Source organism: Myotis daubentonii, chromosome 1 (assembly GCF_963259705.1).
Source record: "Myotis daubentonii chromosome 1, mMyoDau2.1, whole genome shotgun sequence".
Lineage (NCBI taxonomy): Eukaryota > Metazoa > Chordata > Mammalia > Chiroptera > Vespertilionidae > Myotis > Myotis daubentonii.
The window spans coordinates 186,350,596-186,374,850 of NC_081840.1; the positions used below are offsets into that span (position 1 = coordinate 186,350,596).

The 24,255-nt window shown below is 42.7% G+C and overlaps 1 protein-coding gene across 3 annotated transcripts in view; it reads right to left on the reverse strand.

Moving 5' to 3' along the window:
* The window catches only part of LOC132218030 (growth-regulated protein homolog gamma-like), a 110,918-nt gene extending 93,019 nt beyond the window's left edge, over positions 1 to 17,899 (reverse strand). The window contains exons 1-4 of one of the 3 annotated variants that reach the window (XM_059668683.1): positions 17,701 to 17,899; positions 17,460 to 17,604; positions 17,259 to 17,342; positions 15,685 to 16,406 (exon numbers count right to left, since the gene is read on the reverse strand). In XM_059668683.1, coding sequence (XP_059524666.1) covers positions 16,391 to 16,406; positions 17,259 to 17,342; positions 17,460 to 17,604; positions 17,701 to 17,803 — 348 coding nt within the window. In that variant the 5' untranslated portion in view covers positions 17,804 to 17,899 and the 3' untranslated portion in view covers positions 15,685 to 16,390. Of the gene's footprint in view, positions 1 to 15,684; positions 16,407 to 17,258; positions 17,343 to 17,459 lie in introns of those variants that run through there. The other 2 variants (XM_059668674.1, XM_059668665.1) reach the window with 2 other exon arrangements.
* Between the last annotated feature and the right edge of the window lie 6,356 nt (positions 17,900 to 24,255).

Below are 24,255 nucleotides of genomic sequence, written 5' to 3' on the forward strand. Positions count from 1 at the left end.
CAAAATGTGTGTATTGAAGAATATAATGTTGAATAATAAGAAGCAAGTCACAAAACAATACATTTAGTGCGATTCCAGTGACCTGGAGTTCAAAAGCAGGCTTAGTCCATTTCAGCTACTGTAACAAAAGTATTGACTTAAACAACAAACATTTATTTCTCACAATTCTGGAGGCTGGGAAGTTCAAGACCAAAGTGCAGGCACTTTAGGTGTTTCGTGAGGATCTACTTCCTGTTTCACAGGTTACTATCCTCTTGCTGTATCCTCCCATCATGGAATGGTCAGAGAGCTCTCTGGGGTCTCTTTTACAAGGGCTTGAGTCCCATTCCTGAGGACTTCACCTTCAAGACCTAATCACCCCCCAAAGGCCCCTAATATCATCACATTAGGGATTAGAATGTCAACATATGAACATAAGGTGTGGAAACACATTCAGTCCATAACACTGACAAAATAAATAATAATCTTTTTAAGTATTATACACTGGTGTTAAAACAATTTTTAAAAAGCAAGAAATATCACAGTTTAAAGTGATAGTTACTCCTTGGAGTGGGGTGAGTATATGATTTAAGAATTGTATTAGTTTGCTATGCATAACAATATAACACTGACTGGATGTCTTAAAAAAACAGAAATTTGTTTTCTCACAGTTATGGAGTCTAGTAGAAGTCTAAGATCAAGATATTGACAGATTTGTGTGTTGTTTTTTTGAGGCAACTCACCTTAACTTTCAGATGACTGCCCCTTAACTGTGTCCTTTTCTCTGTGCTTACACATTCCTGGTGTCTCTCCCTCTTCATTTTAAAAAAAGTATATTTTAATTGATTTCAGAGAGGAAGGAAGAGGGATAGAGAGATAGAGACATCACTGATGAGAGAAAATCACCAATCAGCTGCCTTCTGCACGCAATACCAGGGATTGAGTTTGCAATCCAGCCATGTGCCCCAGTGGGGAACCAAACCTCCTGGTTCATAGGTCTATGCTCAACCACTGAGCCATGCCAGCTGGGCTCTCCCTCTCCTTAAAAGGACACCAGTCATATTGAATTAGGCCCCACTCTTATGACCTCATTTAATCTTAATTACCTATTTAAAGACCTTACCTCCAAACAGTCACATTCTAGGTATTGAAGGTTGGGATTTCAACATAAAAATGTATAGAAGACACAATTCAACCCATAACAGGAGTGTCACATGTGGAGCTTTCTGATGTACTAATTATGTTCTATATTTTGGCCTCTGTAACAAGTGAGCAGGTGTTTATTATTGCTCTTTAAACTGTACAGATATCTATTCATATACTCTTCTGCATGTGTGCTTAAAGTAGAATCTTAAGAAGGCCCACCAAGTTTCTTTCCTTAATCTCCAAGAATGTGAACTTGATTAGATATCAAATCCATGACTTTATCACATTACATGGCAAAAGGGATTTTGCAGATGTAGTTAAGGTTACTAATCAGTTGAATAAATTAAAACAAAGCATAATTATTAAGGTGGGCCTAATGCGTGGTCCCTGAAAGCAGGGAGTTGTTTCTGCTTATAGCAGAAGAGGTAGAGAGAGAGAGATGTGAGGCATGAGATAAATTCAAGAGACAAATTCGAAAGCAGTTTCTAGAAACTGAGAGCAACCCTGAGCCAAGAATATGGATACTTAGTCCTATAACTGCAAAGAACTGAATTTAATCAACAACATAAATACTCTTAGAAGTGGATTCCTCCCCAGAGCCTCCAGATGGGACTTTAGCCCAGCTGACACCTTGACTTTAGCCCCTTATGAAATCCTAAGAGTTCTTACCACAAAACAAACAAACAAACAAAACAATAATTATGTGATGTGATAGAGGTGTTAGCTAACAGTCCAGCCACCTGGACTGTTGAACTACAGAGCAGTGAGATAATAAAGAGATTTATTTTAAGTCACTAAGTCATGGTAATGTGTTACTAGCAATGAACAACTCAAACAGTATGCATGATATAGTTCACAATACAAAAAAGTTTCAGGAAAATGCAGAAGTGTTTCCCACAGCCTCTAAGCTCTATATTTTTAGGCTTCAGAAAGATTGACAAGTCAACCTCCAGAGCCATTAGACCATATTGATCTTATTGTGTGTGTCAGTGTATAATAGAGAGATTTTCAGACAATTAAGAATTACCCATGTACCCTTACAGAGGACAATGTATCTCTGCTTATTGTACATGTTCATTGACCTCAAAGTCCACTCAGAAGAAGTCATACCCTAATTATGTTCCCATTTGAGAGCCCTTTATTTTTGGAGAGAGTACATGATGGTTTTATAAATGAGAGCATAAACACTGAACAATAATCTTCCCACACTATGCAGAGATAATGCTCAGAGCCTGGTCATCTGTACTCTCAATTTAGTACATTTGTAAGCAAATGTCAACTTTGAAAACACAGTACTACAAATGACCCAAACAGATATTTTTTTCCCCAAAGAAAATATGCACATAGTCAACAGACAAGAAAAGCTGCCCAACATCACTTGTCATTAGGGAACTGCAAATCAAAACCACAATGAGCTAACCGTTCACTCCTGTTAGAATGGTTATCATCCAAATGATGAGAGATAACAAATGTGGCGAGGATGTGGAGAAAAGGGAACCCTTGTGTTCTGTTGGTATAGCCACTGTGGGGAAAAAAGTATGGCAGTTCTTCACAATATTAAAATAAAACTACATATAATCTAGCAATTCCACTTCTGGTAATATATCTAATGAAAACAAATACACTAACTCAAAAGGAAATCTGCTCTACCATGTTTATAATAGCTTTATTTACAATAGCCAAGATATGGGAACAACCTAAGTCCATTGATGGATGAATATATAAAGAAGATGTGAGATTTGACCTCATTCAACCTCTTTCATACATATATGAAAGTTAAGAGAGTAGACCTTAAGAATTCTCATCACAAGGAAGAAAGAAAATTTCAATGCTAGATCTTTCATTCTCTCCCATATCTTCACTACTTACATAATTTCTTTTCTGCTGCAGTAGGCACCTTCAGGTATCAACTGAACATTTGTAATAAATTTGGGAGAAATAAAGTCAGAATGTATCTGAATACACTGACATCGCAACTCTTGGCTCTCACAGGGATCAGCTGTATGAGAAAAGAATAGCAAAACCCTGAGTAAGAACAAAGACAACCACAATGCTTAATTCTTTACCTGAAATTTGAAATCAGTGCAGCAGAACACTCAACACAGAGTAAATACTGATAGGAATATTTAGAGAGACAATCACACAAATCTAATCATCTGCTCTTCTGTTGACCAGTGAGCATTTATTGAGCATTTACTACATTTGAGAAGCTGATCTCAAACACTAGATCAATAATTCATTGCTTAAAAGTATATATGGTCAATAAGAGTTTATTTAATGGTAAAGTCAATTTTCTTTTATGAAAAGATGTAAATATACAGATTTTGTGTAAATTCCATCCGTTGAAGACAATGATTTATATCTGCCTACCATCATTAAAATAAACACCCTAAACCTATTTGCAGTAATGTTCTTGCTATAATCTCCAACAAGAAAATTATAGACCATTATAGTCAGATATTTCTAGGAAGTTAAACAGATTTTTTAAAATTAATTTAAGAATTGTTGACACTGTAATCTAAATATATGTTTACTTAAATATTAATTGCAGTTTCTACATTTTGCCTAATGCTAAATACAATCTCATTAGATTGGGAATCTTTTTTTTTTTTTTGAAATTTTCTAGTGTCTAGAAGAAAAAGGCATGGTTGGCTTACCAAAGATAGCCAGGACAAGAACAGCCAGAAGTATGACTGCCCATGAGCTCTCAGCAGCCATGCCTGTGCTTGACCTTGATCCCTGTCTGAATGGTGAAATCAACACTGCAGCCCTCTTTTATGTACTCTGAGAATTTTTTGTTGTTCTTGCATTCTTTCTGCCCATTGAAGAGTGAAAAGAGCATGTTCATCATTACAAGCCAAAAAGGAAGCTGGCTTTGTTTTTCGGTTTTGTTTAATTTGGGGTTTGGGACAGGATAAGGTGGATTTGTTGAATAGAAAAGTGAACCTATTATTTCCTGAGGGTGGTGAAACTGTTATTATGAAGGTTCAGTTCCAGTTGCAGTTAATGGTGATTTACAGAATGGAATCACAAAACTCTCTACATCTCTTTTCAAAGGTGATATTTGTACAAAGTAGGAAATTAATATGCTTTTTTTTTGTTCAGCAAGTATTTGCTTATGTCTTTTATGCTTATTTGCATAATCCAACTCAAGGTTATAATAGAATCGGCCAAGCTCTAACTATACTTACAGTATAGATAACTTACAAAGAAACTGAAGTTCAAACTATAGTAACCCTTGTTCTCCTAAGAACAGTTTACTCTTGATTTGAAGGCAGCAGTTTCAATGAGTTTGAAACTAAATAATCTAATCAGGAACTATGAGCTTCAATTTTTTTTTTCCTTAAGATTTATAGGTGACCTTAATTATTTCATACTGACCACATTTTTTTTTTGCATTAACAAATCAAACACTAAACTATTTATATTAGATTCCTAGGGCTGCCATAGCAAAGTACCACAGACTGGGTGTCTTCAAAAGAGAAAGTTTTGCCTCACAATTCTGAAGGGTAAAAGTCCAAAATCAAGGTATTGTCAAGGTTAATTCTTATGGCTGTGAGTAAGGGATTTGCTTGAAGCCTCTCTCCTTGGCTGATAGATGGTTATCTTCATCTTCACATGGTGGTCTCTCTGTGTATATGTCTGTCTCCCAATTTTCCCTTTGTGTAAGAACACCAGTCATGTTGGATTAGGGCCAAACCAAATGACCTTATTTTCACTTGGTTACTTCTGAAAGAACCTGTCTCCAAATGAGGTACTGGGGTTAGGACTTAACTTGATGACATTAGGAGGGGGGCATACTTCAACCCATAACAGCATTTAAGTGAAGAATCAATAATTACTGAAGGGCTGATATAGTAAAAAGGTAAATCTAGCCTAAATAATAAGATAATTTTGCCAATTCTTATTGAGCATCTATTACCTTCCAGAGCTATTGCTGGACACTAGGTATTTGAAGATAAAAATTGAGTTTCTGCTCTTGAGAAGTTCACCGACTGTTTGGAAAGAGACATGTAAACAAATTAAACTAAAAGATGATCTGTGTTATACTAGATATGTACCTGAGGCACTCTGAGGAAGAAGAGGGAAGACTTGGCTAGAAGAGGGGGGAGGTAAAACATCAGAGGAGATAACATTGGAGTTATTAAAGATGAAAAAAAAACACCTCATCATAATAACAAACCTTCCAGACAGAGAAATGCACAGAGAGGCACAGCTTTGTGAAGAGTTGCTATGGTCTGAATGTTTATGTCTCTCCAAAATTCACATTTTGGAATCCTAACCCCCAAAGTGATGGTGTTAGGGGGAGTGGAGCCTTTGGGAGATGATTAGGTCTTGAGGATGGAGGCCACATACATGGGATTAGTTCCCTTTGCAAAAGAGACTCTTGGGGAATGTGGAATAGAGGGGGTAAAAAGGGACATCTGTAATATGTTCAACAGTAAATCTACACTAATAAAAGACAAAGATGCTAACTGACCATACCTTTGCTACACCCAAGCCACGCCCACCAGCCAATCAGAGTGACTGTATGCAAATTAACCCAAACAAGATGGCAGCCAGCAGCCATGGAGCTGGAGCAAGCCGGAGGCTTGGTTGCCCTGGCGATGGAGGAAGCCAAGCTTCCTGCCAGCCCTGGATGGCTGTATCCTCCACAAAAGGCAGCAAAGTTTCAATTATAGAAGCTAAATAAATCCCAGAGACCTGCTTCCAGCCAGCCTCCACTGGGAGCTTGGGTGGCTGGGGGCTGTGGACAGGCTTCAAACAGACATCAGCCCCTCACCAAGGCTTTCCAGGCACCCCAAGGGGGACCCACAGCCTGAAGGGGCTGTGGTCAACCTGCAAACAGCCATCAGCCCCTCACCGAGGTTGGCCAGGCACCCCAGCAGGGACACCCACACTGAAGGGGCTGTGGCCAGCCTGCAAACAGCCATCAGCCTCTCACTCAGACTGGCCAGGCACCCCAGCAGGGACCCCTACCCTGAAGGGGCTGTGGCCAGCCTGAAAACAGCCATCAGCCACTCACCCAGGCTGTCCAGGCACAACAGCAGGACCCCCCTCCCTGAAGTGGGTATGACCAGCCTGAAAAAAGGCCCTTAGCCCCTCACCCAGGCACCCCAGCGGGACCCCCACCCTGATCTGGGACACCCTTCAGGGCAAACCAGCCAGCCCCCACCCATGCACCAGGCCTCTATCCTATATAATAAAAGGGTAATATGCAAATGGACCCTAACAGCAGAGCGACTGGGAATCACTGGTCACTATGACACACTGACCACCAGGGGGCAGATGCTCAATGCAGGAGCTGCCCCCTGGTGGTCAGTGCGCTCCCACAGGGGGAGCTCTGCTCAGCCACAAGCAAGGCTGATGACTGCCAGTACAGTGGTGGTGGTGTGAGCCTCTCCCACCTCAGCAGCACTAAGGATGCCCGACTGCAGCTAGGCCTGCTCCCTGCTGGCAAGTGGACATCCCCGAGGGCTCCCGGGCTTCCAGAGGGATTTCTGACTGCCAGCTTAGGCCCAATCCCTCGGGGAGCGGGCCTAAGCCAGCAGGTGGTCATCCCCCGAGGGGTCCCAGACTGCGAGAGGGCACAGGCCGGGCTGAGGGACCCTCCCGAGTGCACAAATTTTTGTGCACCATGCCTCTAGTATAAATTTAAATAAAAGAGAGATCCCACAGAGCTCTCTAGACCCTTCTGTCATGTGATGACTCAAGGACTAGTCTGTGATCCTGTCACCATTATCTCAAACTTTTAGCCTCTAGAACCAGGAGAAATAAATTTATGTTTTTTATAAGCCACCCAGACCATGGTATTTTATTATAGCAGCCCAGACAGACCAAGGCAAGGGTATTGGCAAGTCCCGGATGGGGAAAGTTATTGCAATCTCAAAATGAGATAAATTTTAATAACTTGACAACATTCCATTGACTGATCAGGTCTTGGCCTTTATTCAAACCAACAAGCTAAAAATAAGTTAGAAACAATATTCAGACATAACCTTAATTTCTCTGAGTCTCATTTTTCTTCTGTACCAAGTAGAGATCATAAAATGCGGTGTTATCTACACATGTAGATATTATCCTATCTAATAAAAGAGAAACATGGTAATTAGCCGTACGTCCAATACCCTTCCCATTGGCTAATCAGGGAGATATGCAAATTAACTGCCAGCCAAGATGGTGGCCGGCAGCCAGGCAGCTTGAAGCTAACATGAGGCTTGCTTGCTTCAGTGACGGAGGAAGCTAACGTTCCCCGCCTGCCGCTGCTGGCCTCTGAGCTTGCAGTTTGAAACATTGTTACAAATATAGAATCTAAACAAACTCCAGAAACCTGCTTTCAGCCAGCCAGGATCTCAGAGCTAGAGTTGAAACATTGTTTCAATTATAGAACCCAAACAAACCAGATACCTGCTTTCAGCAGCTGAGGCTTAAGAGCTGGAGCCAAGCCTCAGAGCTAAACAGAATTTTAAAAAAAAGAAAAAAGGGAGCGGTTGGGAGCTTCAGTCACCCGCCAGCCTGAAAACAGCCTTCAGCCCCTCACCCAGACTGGCCAGGCACCCCAGTGGGGACCCCCACCCTGATCCAGGACACCCTTCAGGGCAACCCAGTCGGCCCCCACCCGTGCACCAGGCCTCTATCCTATATAGTAAAAGGGTAATATGCCTCCCAGCACCGGGATCAGTGGAGCCGCGAGGCCTCCCGGCAATGGGATCAGCATGACAGGGGGCAGCGCCCAAACCCCGTGATCACCCTGTGGCTCTGTGTGTGACAGGGGGCGGGGCCACAACCTCCCTGTCCACCCTGCTCTGTTCGTGACAGGGGAAGGCGCCCCAACACCCTGATCAGCCCTGCTCTGTGCCTGATAGGGGGGAGCTCCCCAACCCCCTGACCTGCTCTGCTCTGTGTGTGACGGGGTAGAGCCATAACCTCCCCATCAGCCCTGCCCTGAGTGTGACAGTGGCGTCGCCCCAACCCCCTGATCGGCCCTGCTCTGTGGGTGATAGAGGGCGGCGCCCCAACCCCCTTATCCGCCCTGCTCTGTGTGTGACAGTGGGTGGTGCCCCAACTCCCCTATCGGCCCTACTCTGTGCGTGACAAGGGGAGCTCCCCAACCCCCTGATCGAACCTGCTCTGTGCATGACAGGGTACGGAGCCCCAACCCCCCTGATGGGCACTGCTCTGTGAGTGACAGGGGGCAGTGCCCCAACCCCCTGATCGGCCCTGCTCTGTCCCTGCGTGACAGGAGGCAGTGCCCCAACCCCCTAATCAGCTGGCTCTGTATGTGACAGGGGTGGCACCAGAACCCCCTGATCCACCCTGCTCTGTGCTTGACTGGGTGGCGCCGCAACCTCCCCATCGACCCTGCCTTGAATGTGACAGGGGGCGGCGCCCCAACCCCTCAATCGGCCCTACCCTGAGCATGACTGAAGATGGCATCATAACCTCCTGATCCGCCCTGCTCTGTGCATGACAGGGGGTGGCGCCCCAATTCCCCAATTGGCCCTGCTCTGAGACCGACCAGGAGCTGCGGGGCAGGCACCTAGGGATTGGGCCTGCCCTCTGCCACCCGGGAGCAGGCCTAAGCCAGCAGGTCGTTATCTCCTGAGGGGTCCCAGACTGTGAGAGGGCACAAGTGGGGCTGACGGACCACCCTCCCCCCCCCAGTGCACAAATTTTTGTGCACCGGGCTTCTAGTCTATATATAATAAAAGCCTAAGCTACAGTTAAGGCAGAACAACCAGTCACTATGATGCGCTCTGACCACCAGGGGGCAGATGCTCAACACAAGAGCTGCCCCCTGGTGGTCAGTGCGCTCCCACAGGGTGAGCACCGCTCTGCCAGTAGCTGGGCTCAGGGCTGGCGAACGTAGCAGCAGTGGTGAGAGCTTGTTCTGCCTCCGAGGCAGTGCTAAGGAGCAGTGAGCTGAGTGGTAAGGAGTGAGGGGTCCTGGACTGTGAGAGGGCACAGGCTGGGCTGAGATATGCGCCCCCCCCCTCCAGTGCATGAATTTCATGTACTGGGCCTCTAGTGATGATAATAAGGAAGTATACAAAGCTGTGATAACCAAATGTTGAAAGATCCAAAGTACTGTTGCATTTTAAAACTGTAAAGACAGGCTTAGGACATCATGAGAGTTGTTAAGAAGTTTGTTAAAGAGGTGGTGATAAATGATCAGATCTTCCTTATCAAATGTGGGTCTCTGATTCTAGACCTACTAAAATCCATACTAGATCTGGAGAAGAATTAATTTGCAATTAGATCTAGATTATTTAACATGTCCAGATTGTCAATTTCTAAGGTTTTATAGACATTTTATTTTATTAGTTGAATTTTCACACAAACCTGAGACCTATACAAACATGCAAATGACTGAAAATATTTTATTTTTCATTGTAACCTTATGTTTCATTCTTCAAAATATTTATCTACACTAATAAAGATACAATGTAATGTGATAATAGTAATGATCATTTATTGAGTTCTGTTTTGTGTCAACACACCTCTATGAACTTTTTGTATGATATATGGAAATTTTACAAGGAATGTTTCTATCTTATGGATGAGGAAATTGAATATCCCAGACAGATTAAAAATATCACAAATACTTAGCAGCTTCTCACTTCAAGGTATGGAATCGATTTCCCAAATCCCTTGACTCTGTGCTAACCTTATAACTTGCTTTGGCCTATAAGATGTGATAAAAGTGCCCTAACTGGTTTGGCTCAGTGGATAGAGCGTCGGCCTGTGGACTGAAGAGTTCCAGATTTGATTCTGGTCAAGGGCATGTACCTTGGTTTTGGGCACATCCCCAATACAGGGTGTGCAGGAGGCAGCTGATCGATGTTTCTCTCTCATCGATGTTTCTAACTCTCTATCCCTTTCCCTTCCTCTCTGTAAAAAATCAATAAAATATATATATACTAGAGGCCCGGTGCACAAAAATTTGTGCACTCGGGGGGGAGGGGGGCTCCCTCAGCCAGGCCTGTGCCCTCTTGCAGTCTGGGACCCCTCGGGAGATAACGACCTGCTGGCTTAGGCCTGCTCCCGGGTGGCAGAGGGCAGGCCCAATCCCTAGGTGCAGCCCCTGGTCGGGCTCAGAGCAGGGCCGATCGGGGAGTTGGGGCGCCGTCCCCTGTCACACTCAAGGCAGGGTTGATGGGGAGGTTGTGGAGCAACCCCTGTCACACACAGAGCAGGGCCAATCAGGGGGTTGGGGCGCTGCCCTCTATCACCCACAGAGCAGGGCGGATCAGGGGGTTGGGGCGCCGCCACTCTCACACTCAGGGCAGGGCTGATGGGGAGGTTATGGCTCTACCCCGTCACACACAGAGCAGGGCCCGTGGGGGGGGAGCTCCCCCCTATCAGGCACAGAGCAGGGCTGCTCAGGGGGTTGGGGCCCCGCCCCCTGTCACACACAGAGCCACAGGGCGATCAGGGGGTTTGGGTGCTGCCCCCTGTCATGCTGATCCCGGTGCCGGGAGGCATATTACCCTTTTACTATATAGGGTAGAGGCCTGGTGCACGGGTGGGGCCGGCTGGTTTGCCCTGAAGGGTGTCCTGGATCAGGGTGGGGTCCCCACTGGGGTGCCTGGCCAGTCTGGGTGAGGGGCTGAGGGCTGTTTTCAGGCTGGGAGTGACTGAAGCTCCCAACCGCTCCTTTTTTTTTTTTTTTTTTTTTATTCTGGGCCAGCTTTACCTTGAGGCTTGGCTCCAGCTCTTAGGCCTCCGGCTAAAAGGAGGTTTCTGGCCTTTGCTTACAATGTTGCCAATCTGCTGGCTGAAGTTGGGCGTATTTGTTACAGAGTTTCTTAAACTGCAGGCTCAGAGGCCTGCAGTCGCAGGCGGGGAACGTTGGTTTCCTCTGTCACTGAGGCAACCAAGCCTCATGTTAGTTTCAAGCTGCCTGGCTGCCCGCCGCCATCTTGGCTGACAGTTAATTTGCATATCTCGCTGATTAGCCAATGAAAAGGGTATCGGTCGTACGCCAATTACCATGTTTCTCTTTTATTAGATAGGATTTTTTAAAAAGATGTGGCAAAAGCGGTATGGATACTCCAGGTGACTAGAGACGTTATGGAGTAGAGTGGCAGAAAGGTAAATAGAGCTCCAGAAGGTGCATCAAGTTTCCATTGGATCTCTTTGATCAATACAAAGTCACACATGGATAGAGTGAATCTGAGCAATTCTCAGGCCTCACATGGGATAAGAAGATTGTTAGAGTGGAGAGACCTTGTGAACACTTGGGGCATTTGGTTGAAACACAGAAATAACTTTACTTAGCAGTTCAGCTCTAGGTCAAAGAATTCTCTCTAGACCACCATGACAAAGCTTAAAAACAGCCTCAGAAATATCAAGTTTATGCTCTAGTAATTTAATTGCCTACCAGAATAGAAATCAAGACTCTAAAAGAAGAAAAAAAAATCTAGACACTCATCAACACAAAATTCAAAATTTCCTACACCAATAAAAAATTACTACACATGCCAAGAAGTAGAAAAGTGTGATCCATAACTAGAGGAGAAAAATTAGTCAATAGAAATAGACTCAGAAATGACAGAATGATAGAATTAGTAGATAAGAATTTTAAAATAGCTATTATAAATATGTTCAAGGGTTTAAAAGATAATGTAAACATAATAGAGAAGTAGAAAGTGTATCAATAAATGATATAAAAATTTGATATACATCTAGATATAGATATAGGATATAGGTATAGATGTAGATGTAGATATAGATTATATAGATATAGATGATATTAGATATATAGATATAGATATAGATATAGATATAGATGATATAGATATATGATATAGACATATAATATAGGTATAGATATAGATATAGCTATAGATAGTTATAGATTTAGATATAGACACTGATATAGAAATAGATATATAGTGTAATTTCTAAAACTGTTCAACCAAGGGGGACTGAAACATAGAATACTAGTATTCATCCACTAACTCCTGCCCTCAGTAAGGGTTGCCTTTGAAGGCATAAAATCACTGGCCATCCTGCCTGTGAGCTGAGAAAACTATCCCTGCCATTTCCCCCTTCTCATGCTCAAATGAAGAGAGCCCTCAAGAAAAGAATCAGAAGGATAGAGGAGACTGAGTTGAGAAGCTGTTAGCAGGAAGGTATGCTGCCCATTGCAACTAATTGGTATGCAGAAGGGATATGGAGTGGGGCATTAATGGTGAAGACAGGACTAGCCCTTTCTGCTATTATTTGTGTGGCTAGTCAGAAACAAGAGAGATAGTGTCATCTGTCACTTTGGATGGCCTCCATTATGCAACTACAAGTCTGCCATCTCTGCCTCCCCCAGTGTCTCTCCAGTTACTTCTGGGAGTCCTGAAAGGACATTCGGTAGAATTCACAAAGAAGAACTCTCAAGGACAGACTAGGGACAGCTATATTTCCTTCTTTCTGGCTCTAGCTCCTTTGGTTATACTGCTCAGGAAACCTCAGTCATTGTTGCCTTTGTTCTTTCTTTCCTGCTGATGACCTCCAAGGTTGGGATGTGTCACGTAGGATTATTTACTTATGTCACCCATGACCACCATCTCATACACCCTTTTGTCCCATTTCCTGTCACAATACTCTCAATGAAAGACTGTTTTGTACTTGAAAAGTCTCATGGATATTTGGTGTGAAAACTACACTACATATCCCATGAGATCTGGGACTAACGCTGAGACAATGTTCATGGAGTTGGCCTGAGGATCAGTGGCAGATTTCTGGAGCCATCCTTGCAACAACTTCAGAAAGTGTATTCCGCTATTATCGTCATTCTATAGAGGGTAAATGAAGTCAAGAAACTTGTCCAAGATCACAAAGTCAAAACGTAATAGAGCTGGAATTTAATCTAAAGTTTATTTGGTTCTTTGAAACCTATGTCTTTACCCACCATAAAAACAGAAACATCTTTTTCTGTTTTATGCTCCATGTTACATATTGACAAGAGTTAAGTGGACAGTCCAGACGAACAAGACAATGTTTGGGTACAAGAATTGATCTTAGGTGTGAGGGCTTTATTGAGCCCTTGGGGTCCTACCTGTAAATAGTTTCCAAAGTCCTTTGACTTGGGGCAAGGGAATGAATGGCAATTATGGAGCTTCTAGAAAGGTTTCCATTTATTTACTTCTGTACAGTTCACAAATTTTCTTCCTTTTCATCTCATTCATAACTAACTTAATAACATTAGCATTATAAAGAGATTATTATTTTTAACTCTTTTAAGTGCAAAGAAAGCTCACAGAGGTTGTTTAGGGGTGAAAAGGATAGGTTTTAGGAAATTTTAGAAATTAAGGGGATCATGGAAGAAACACAGGGCTGCAGAGCAGCAGAAGGTATATTTCCATAGAATAGGGAAGCTGAAAAGCTGCAACAGGTACATTTCCATAGAATGAAGGAGTTGGGAACAGCAAAAGGTCTATATTTACAAAATAAAGAGAAGGAAGCCCTTCATCCAGAAGAAGAAGAAGAAAGCCCAAAGGGACTAGGGAAACAATAAGGAAGGAGCGGGGAGAACCTCTCATGTCCCATGTGAGGTTCAACCTTTGAGCCAGGAGTTACTATAGTAACAAGTCTAAGGGAATAGTGACCAATCAGAGGGGATATCAAGGCACCAAGGTCTGCAGCCTGATAAGCCGTGGGGAAAAGGAACTCAGTGGGGCCCTTTTCCCCTCCCCACGTGGGAGTCTGTACTTGTTCTTTAATAAATTTCCACCTTTGCTATACCACCTTCTGTCCGTGGAGTCATTCTTTGACTCTGGCGGATAAAGAACCCGGGTTCCAGTCCAAAAATTCTGCTTCATTGCTACTTAGAATAAAAGCCCATATTTACCCACCTACTTGGGGCAAGCCAGAACTTGATCTCAAGTATTCAGGCTGCTTCTTGTTTCTGCTAAAGGCTTTACCACAGGTCTCAGGATTTACTGAACAAGTCCTGAATCAGAGACAAGCACACCCCCCACACATGCACAAATATTCATGCTTTTAAGGTTTGGAGTGTAGTTTCTTTTAGATTATAGGGATCTTTCCTCCCTTGACTTACAATTTTGTTTGTCTTGAAAACCTGAGTGCTGCTGTCAACCTGGGGCAGGACTGAATACGAAATTCCAGTGGACTTTCTCAAGTCAAGCAATCTATCAGGTTCCATAGAAATTGCACGAGGAAAAGTAGGAACTAATGCACTCAAATCTTAAAACCATGCTACTTGATAAATTGGTGTAAAGGATTGGAACAAACATTAAACTCACTGGTAGTTCCTTATAAATGACCTGGAGAGTGTTATGCTAAGCGAAATGAGCCAGTCAGAGAAAGACAAGTATTACATGATCTCACTCATATGTGAAGTCTAATGAACAAAATAAACTGTTAAACAAAATAGACCCAGAGACATAGAAACATGGAACAGACTGTGGAAACTTAGAGGGAATGTGGGGGGTAGGTGGGCGGGAGGTATGAGACCTATCAAAGAACTTGTATGCAAATATGCTTATCCTGTGGACACAGACAATAGGTTAGTGAAGGCCTGGGGTAGGGAGTGGGGGGCAGGCTAGAAGGGGTCAATAGGGAAAAAAGGGGGACAAATATAATACTTTCAACAATAAAGATTTAAGATATATAAAGTGTATTAACTCCTCAAAAAAAGTAATTGAACCCACCTGGCCAGTGTAACTGAGCAGCTGAACACTGACCCGGGAACAAAGAGGTCACCAGTTTGATTCCCAGTCAGGGATGTTTCTATCTCTCTATCCCTCTCCCTTCCTCTCTCTCTAAAAATCAATAAAACAAATTAAAAAAAATTGTAACCCAACTATCAATTAGATCTTTTCCTATGTGAAGTATTCAGCCATTCACTTTTTCTGCTTCGACTGATGAATCAAATTATTTAGTTTTGAAAAAAATAAATCCGCTTTACCACCATTTCACAGCCATGCTTCATGAAACTGTCAATAATCGTTTGAAAACCCATTCAGCAAAAACAATGCAATGGGAGTTCTTGTTAAGATAACTATAAAAATGTAAATCTTTTTAAGGAGGAGGTAAACTTGAGTAGCTAGGTAGCAAGGAGCTCCTTATTAAAAAAAGAACAACAACATAGCAGTAGCCCTGCTCCATGTGAATCAGTGGGCTGAATGTCCTCCTGTGCACAGAAGGGTTGCTGGTTAGATCTCCGACCCACGTCCAGACACATACCCAGATTGGGAGTTCAGTCCCTGGTCCCTGGTCTGTCTTTCTCTCTCTCTTTCTTTCTCTCTCTCTCTCTCCTCTTCCCGCCCCCCCCCCCCTTTCTTTCTAAAATCAATGAAAACATAGGACTCTTGCACTAAGAGGGGAGAGGTTGGTTCACAGTTGGGAAACCACATTCTTGGGTAGGTGAGAGCCAAGGGGAGTGACAGCTATCACTAGATGAAGTTAGCATAACCTGGACTTTGATTTATATGTGTAGCCAATTGGATACCCAAGGGAGGGTGGGGTGTTGAGAAACATTGATGTAAATTTTCAGATTATCCAGTAAAGCTTTTTTTCCAGAAAATAAAACAAGCACCATTTATTTTGAAATATTTTATTTATGTTCTTTTTTCACAAAACCATCAATAAATACTTAAATCTTTTTTGTCTTAAGACAAAAGAACATAAATATTGCATAATTGACACTAACCAAGGCATTATGCCTTACAGGAAAGACATGAAATGTCCAAGGGATATTTACTTCTTAAAGCTTCAACATTAGAAATGTTGACCACATATTGTGAAATTGTTCCAATAAATAACAACTGATATTCTTTTAAACACTTACAAAAATAGATGCACACATACATTCCCCTACCCTTATTAATTATTGCTTGGATCCTCCATCCTCTATCATAGCAGCTGACATTGCTGTGGGCTCCTCTGAAATGTTACTTTAATGGCTAGAGAATATTTGCAAACATTTTACCTTCAAACTGAATAAGAATCAGAATCGTATGAAGTTGGGTTTGCCATAATATAAACAATAAAAATAACAGTACAATGCCCAAGTAGAGGCAATGACATCCTTAATGATTTCACTTGTAAAATATTAACATAGGATATTTGAAAACAACCGATAAATAAATAAATAAGTAGAAGAAGTCTCCTAAGAGATGATCAAACACAGTAAGTCCAATCAAGGTGACTTTGGGGGCTGATGATTCCTCTTTATCCTTTTCAATTTCTGTAGGGCAGGGCCTGCTTCAGGTAGAGCCACCAATCCACTTCCGGCTTTGTCTGGTCAGTTGGAGCTGCCCCTATCATGAAAAAAAGGGTGTCCTTAGCAGCTGCTCAGGAAATCCAGAGGCACAGCACTCTCCTCCTGCCCTCTAGATTCCAAAGACTTCTGAATCTAGTTTTCCTGACCTGCAGGAAGTGCCTGCTTCTAGGCTGTGTGACTGAGAGCTCTAGGCCCTTGGATGCTCTTATTTAGGAATGCAGGGGTCCTTACCACCACCTCTGCATTCCTAAGTAAGGACTTATTCCTCAATAAGGTGAATTGTTGAATTCAAACAGCCAGAACCTCTTGGGTAGGTGAGTGCCAAGGGGAGTGACATGGGATCTTCTGTCACACTGGGCCTCACTTGAGCCTCACAGCAACCCCAGGTAGTAGCTACTATTGTTTTTACGGAGTGTAGAGAAGCTAAAGTATTTTCCTTGAGGTATATGGTTATTAGGGGGTCAAACCCAGATTTGTACTCAATGCAGTGTCACTGCAAAGTCCCTGTTCATCACCACTAACTAAGAATTGGGGCCTGTGATGCAGAGATACAAGGATTCTGACTTTCAGGCTTGAAGCTCAGAAAGAATTGGGTGGGGGGAGGGCATTAACAGATGGGAAGCTTTTTAGCATAACTGCCCAACACCAGTGAGAATTCTAATGAAAGCTGCTTTCCCACCTTCATCTGAATGGGGGTGGAGAGGGGAATGGGGATGGCAAGCACTGGAAATATCCTCCTGGACCAGAGCGCCTTCACTATCTAAATGGCAAATCTAATTGTGAACTAATGACTTTTCACTCCTTCAGCTATCCCCTGGGCTTCCCTGATTTAGTTTTCAGGAGGCAGAGGCCACTACCTGTCACAAATGACTCTAGTCACATAACTCACTTGTTTAACATCTTCTCCAATATTTTCTTAACCACGGGGGATGCGGGGTTGAGGCAAACTTTCTGTCCATTCTTGAGAGTGGCTCTGCAGACAGAAGGGAGGACACAAGTGAGACAGGAGGGCGGGCGAGGGTCAGGGTGGGGGCATCTGGGCGGTGGAGGTGACCAGGATGGTGGCAGCAGCAGAGCTGGTGGCACTTACATGACTTCTGTTTGGTCGCAGTGGGGTCCTGGGGACGTCACCTTCACACTCTGGATGATCTTGGGGTGAATTCCCGGCAAGGTCTCCAAGCACTGGCAGCGCAGTTCATTGACCACGGTCTCCTCTAAGAGGACCATAGGTGCCGCTGCAGGGAGAACAGGCTCGGTTAGCGGGATGCCCCCAGTGGACGCCCACCCTTCATCCCCTTTTCCTCCTTGGGCTCCAGGGGCTCGAGTCTCACCTGCAGCTTGCCGGCAGGCGGCGACCAGGAGCAGGAGCAGGAGCGCGGCCCGGAGGAACCCGGGAGCGCGGGGTGCAGCAGAGGCGGTGGCGGTGCGGGCCATGGGGCTGAGCTCGGAGGATTGGTGCTGCGGTGCCTGGAGTGTGAGAGCTGGCGGGAGAGCTGGTGGAGCGAGATCTGTGGCTCCCGAGAGGAGCGAATCCCTTTTATCCATGGTTCGGGAGGAAATTGCCTGGGGCAGGAAATTCCCGGACTTACACGTGGTTCCCTGGTCGGGACCGAGGGTGTGGCGGGGCCCCTGAGGGGTGTCGGGGTGGAGGACCTGAGGGTTCGACCTCTCACTGACTAAGCGGACTGTACGATGTTCTTTCTGCCCAAATTCTCAAAGCGGGGATGAGTCGCTGCCATGCAGGAGCTGCTGCCTGAGAGGGGGGGATCATGGGCGCCCAGTGACCCTAGTGCGCAGGGTGGAGAAGGGCTGGGGGCGGATCCATGAGATCCTCCAGGAAAGGTGACACATCTTTAGAGGGAAAGAGCTGTCTCTTTAGTTAACAGACCTGGGGCAGTCAAGGAGGGGTGTGAGGGTAAATTTTACTTAGCTATCTATATGTACTATATTTATATGCACCGCATGTCTCTCTAGATTTCAGGTTTATATATAATGCTCTCTGTTAAAAATAACCCAGTCATCTCGGATCCGGAGAGGAATGTTCTACCTGTCTCCTTGTTTTATAGTCTCAAAGGACACTTAGCATATCTTGGTTTTATTTTCTATTTGGTGATAAGAGGGATTCGTGTCAAAATTTACTCGTGTTAATTTCAATGACAATTGAAGGCTGTAATATGACCTCTTCTGTATCCTACTGAACCTCCTTATTCCCTCTTTAATGTTGCAGCTTCCAAAATTCCTGGGAGATCTCCTTTCCCACATGAGGGGTTCCGATTTGAACTATGACATACAAGACTGATGCTCACGCTGAAGCTTCCCAGGGGCTAGTCGGGCAGGCTCACCGCATCCCCTTCTCTGGTCTATCCTTGGACAAAATAGCACCTGAACCGGAGGATGAGGGACCTGCTGCACCCTGACTCCCGTTGCATGGGAATGAAGCAGGGTTTCATTTACTACAAGAACTCAGTGTTGGTCCCCCTTTCTCTAGAAACAAACATTGACACATCTGTTTTCTGACCAGGAATTTCAGTCTTTTAACCTGATGGGTTTACTATTTTCTCAAATAGTAAAACATTGATTCAACATGAGGTATAGAGGATTCAAATGTAATTCTCCAGGTTGGATTCAGACCTCTTGGAGACATGGAGTAATGGGAGGAAGGGGAGGAGAAAGGAATGGCCACTGGCCCAGCAATGCATGTCCAGGGACAGGGGTCCAGGCAGCCCCGCTCTGTGGGTATGAGTCTGTACCCCATAGCCAGACACTGGGTATGCAGTGAAGCCACCTGCATTTAGTTGCCACCTGTCACTTGCAAGGTAAGTATTTCTTTGCCTTCCCTAATGTAGTTAAGGGAAATGAGTCATTTGTGAGAGCCAGCATGGATTAAGTGCCTTATAAAAGTTTGTTAAATAAATAAACTGGAAATAGCTCTTTTTTTTTCCAGGTTGCCGAAACAGAAACTCAACCTGTGTGAATCCTAGAAAGAAAAAAATTTGTGATGAAAGAGTCACTCCTCAACTTTTCTTTTCACATTTAAACTTTTCTATATCAGGCATTCTAAAAGCAAGGCACATCTGAATTCTACTAGGAGATGCATTTATCTGTTTTTTGTTTTGTTTTGTTTTGTTTTGTTTACTGCTCTATCATTGATTTCTATTGTAGTCCCACTTTCAATCATTTCATCTGTAAAAATGCAGTTTGCATTGAAGACTCTCCATCTGCCCTGGCTGGTTTGGCTCAGTGAATTGAGCTTGAGCTTGTGGACTGAAGGGTCCCGGGTTCGATTCTGGTCAAGGGCACGTGTCCAGGTTACAAGCTCCATCCCCAATGTGGGGCGTGCAGAAAGCAGCCAATCAATGATTCTCTCTCATCATTGATGTTTCAATCTCTCTAGCCCCCTCCTTTCCTCTCTGAAATCAATAAAACATATTTTAAGAAAAGACTCTCCATCTTATTTATTGAAAGTAATTTACAAAATGCATGTCTATTTTTTTTAAAAAAAACTCTAGTGTTTATCAATATGGTCCTGAGAGAAAAACCAGGGAAATGAAAGAGACATAAAAATTTGTGTTAAGCAATAGAAAAGGAGAATCAATCTAAAGCTTATAAAATATATGATAGCTCGCCCTGGCTAGTTTGGCTAAATGGATAGAGCATTGGCCTGCAGACTGAAAGGTCCCAGGTTCGATTCCAGTCAAGGGCATGTACCTTGGTTGAGGGCACATCCCCAGTGGCGGGGGGTTGGGGGGGGGGGGAGTCCAGGAGGCAGCTTATCAATGTTTCTCTCTCATCAATGTTTCTAGCTCTCTATCCCTCTCCCTTCCTCTCTGTAAAAAATCAATAAAATATATTTAAAAATATATATATGATTGCTCATGAGTAATCAAGAATTTGTGTGGTTATTCCTCTTGTTATGGATCATTTTCTGGAATTTGATGGGAAACTGGCCCCAAAATACAAAAGCTACTCTAAAATTTAAAAGATGTGGGGTGGGTTTTTTTGGCTTGTTTTCTAGTTGCAAGTTTTATACTGACTCATTTTATAAAGTTTGTAAAAGTCAGAAAGACATGAAGAGATTTTTTCCCCTCTAATCTCTCCTAACTTCTGTTTATGGAACAAATTTTAACAGGTCACTGAAAAAAATTTTTTTCAACCAACATATTAGCTGACAAATTACAAGAACTTACAAGACACTGCATGAATATGAAAGAGGCCACTTCCTTTATTTATTACCACAGACCATGGGCAAGTTACTTAACGTCTACACTCATCCCAAGGTACAGCACAAATATTTTGTGCTAAATTCCAGGTGGTGGTCTAACAGTTTTACAAATATTTATTCATTCAATATTCCAAACCTCCCCGTGAAGTAGATATTATTGTTTTCTTGATGGGGCTTTAAGGTTACAGATAAAGAACTGAGGTGCAGAGAGGTTAAGTAACTTTCCTAAGGTCACAGAATACTGAGCCTTGTTCTCAAACCCAGAGAGATGGCATTTAACCATTATGCTATGATGAAAACGCTCTGTGATATATGGGTAAGAACTTCCAGAGAGGAATGATTTAAAAAATGTTATTCTGATCATAGTAATAGTTATCCTACCATGGAGTAATCTATGGAGAAATCTGGCAAATGTCCATCCATTAACTACATGATGAAGGTTAATATCATCAATGTGATGTCAGATGGAAATCATGTACCCACTGGTATGATATGATACCAGAAGGGTACATCACCTCTTTGGTATTTTTTCTAAAAGTTCATAAACCCAGTCTAACCATGAGAACAACATTCTTCAAAACTAAGTTGAGAAATATTAAATAGATGACTATATTCTTCAAAACTGTCAAGGTCATGAATAATAGGAAAAGACTAAGATGCTGTCACAGTTTAGAAGGAAGTATGGAGACATGATAACCACATCCTGAAGCAGAAAGAGGACAGTAAGTGGGGGGGAAAAAACGGTAAAATCCAAATAAAGTTTGGAGTTTTGTTAATAGTAATGTGTGATTGTTGGTTTCTTAGCTTTGGTAAATGTACCGTGGTAATGTAAAATGTTCGCAATGGGCAACTCGGAGAAGCTTACACTGAAACTACTATTTTTTCGACTTTTGTAAATTTAAAATTATTTTGAAATGAAAAGTTCACTTTGAAAAACATTTCCCTTTCTCAATCAATGTAGAATACGTACCACCAAAATAAAATCAGTGGACATGCATGCTTTACATCATAGCTTCCTAGAAAGGGAATTGAATTTTTGTTGAGTTCACATTTTCTCAAACAATCCAAACTATCTGCTTCCCCCTTTTGGACACTTCATCATGTTTCATAGGCTTACTTAGTTTGTCTTCAGCATTAATCATGATGTCTAAATCTCTCATCTATTTCTTGTAACTGAAGACAAATACAAGTATTGCTGTAATGGTCTCCAGACCCAACCCTCAACTGAAGCAAATGAGGAGTACACAGGGAGTTCAAAATTCCAATTTATGAATGGAAGCTTCCAGAAAATCAAATTAAGCCTGTTCATCATTTGTGTAGATTCGATTCCTGGGAATGGCTTCATCAAAGTTACTTGTTTTCAAAAATGAAATAGAAAAATTTTCTTCTCAGTTGTTGTTATTTTCTTCTTAACATGTCATTTGAATCCATAAAATCTCCATCAACCAAAATATATAAATATTTATAAGCACAGGGATAGGTAATCTAGTGCTTACTCTCTTGCTTGAACAAGTGCTTCTATAAGACAATGACTTTTGTGGAGTTGATCGCCAAGTATTTATGCACAATCTTTGAATCCGTGCAATGGCTCTTAAAGAAATGGAAGAATCTTTAAAGTGGAAACTTTGGGGATTAAATTCTTTTTGCCCTGTAATCATTATGAATCAGAGTTTATATTTAGTACAATCCAGGAGGATTACATCTTCTAGATCCACTGTTTTGCCCGGTCATTGGGTCATTGCTACAGCCACCAACTTCATGCATACGTAAACTTAAAGCTCCTCACCTCAACAGTACCAGGTATCTTTCTGTCCTAAAGTTTCTCTGTCACTACCATGGAAAAATCTCTTGCCCAACAAGGAACAGGAGGTAATCAGTAACATTTCCCCTCCTTTCATGTTTTAGGCAAATATTCAACCTGATTTCCCAGAGTGTCTCTAGTAGGTCTAAACCCCAGTTGCCCACACCCTCTTTTCTACTTCACACTTTCCCAGTTTTCCAGTCCCCATATTGGGGACATTTCCCCAAATAAATTTTCCTGCATGGCAGGCTGATGACTAGCTCTGCTTTTTTGAGGGCACTTAGGCCAAGACACTGCTGCATCCTGAGAATGAGCCATGATGACTGGCAGGTGGGAATGGGCAGTGGAGCTCTGCTCTACCCCTAGAGCTTATTCGCACACAATTTCCAGATCTATTTCCCTAAAATTACCCAATGACACTGGCTCCGTGGGAAGAAGAGTGGAGATTTCTGAACTTGACATTGAATTCTTGACTCAATCTACCCCTATAGGCCAAGGGCATGAGTGTGCACTGGGAACAGAGTCAACATTTCTATTCAAATCTCCCCAGAGATAGCATAACTGCCCCTCCTTTCTCTTTCTTTAATAACACACCCTAGATTTACCTGTAAGTGCATGGGGTTCATTCCCCAGTTACTTCCTATAGGGGCCCACCCCACAACCATGCTGATTGATTCAGAGATGGGCAAATGACTTAAACCTGGTCAAATGAGAAACAGTCCCTAGGGCAGGGGTGGGCAACCTTTTTTGTGAGTGCGTGCCAAAACCAGCAAAATCTCTGACTCAAAATTCTTCTGCGTGCCAACCCTAATTGTTTGAGAACATGTTACGCCTACTTGATATAATGTGTACGTACGTGAAGAACCTTGAAGAAATAATAAAATTTATTTGAGTGACAAAAACACAGTATATGATGATGAAAACTACATTTATTTTTTAATGTATACATGTACACTGATAGTTCGACAGAAAACTTTATGACTCCGTTTGATATTATCAGTGAGACTTTTGCTACTGCATCACTGATGACAGAGATTTTACATCAGGTTTATATTTCGTGACCTTCAGAGATATGCACGAGCTACTACTTTCATCCGTCAGGCTACTCCTATTACGAGACTTAACAAAATTCATCACTGAGAACAAAGATTCACAAGTGTATGTGGATGAAACCAAAGCACTGGTCAGATCTAGGAAGGCAGGGAGAGTTAAGGCAGAGGCATAGAAATTGCTCTTCTCCTCTCTCGTCAATCCATGTCTATGGTCTTTAAGATAACTTGTTATGTAAAATTATTTATTTATCTAAGATGCACCTACACTGAACTTATCTGAAAAATAAAAAAGTTGATATTAAGAAAAAAATTGTAGATGGAATATTATAAGAGAGGGTTTTGGGTGCCAACAAAAGTTACTGGCGTGCCATGTTTGGCACGCGTGCCAGGGGTTTCCCACCCCTGCCCTAGGTTTTTTTTTTCTTGAAACAGTGAAAAAGAGGTTGACAATTATTCCTGGATTTTGGTAAACTGGTAAAATGGGGCCTAGAGTTAGCCATTCCTCAAGTAATGACACCCAGAGGAAAGTGCATGCCAGAGGGCTCTGACTTATTTATGGACTTTTCAATTATATAGACCAACAGATTTTCTTTCCTTTGTTTTTTAAAGACCATTTAAACTAGATTCTGTATAGTTTAAATAGTTTTGCTTAACACCATTCATTTTTTGCTTAACACCATTCATCTTTCAGACTTCTACTAGAAGTAACTTTCCAACACAAACTGCTCTATTTACTCTATTTTTAATCCATCTATCCATTCATCCCTTCAACAATTATTGCCACTTATAAGCTAAAACTAAGATTCTCAAT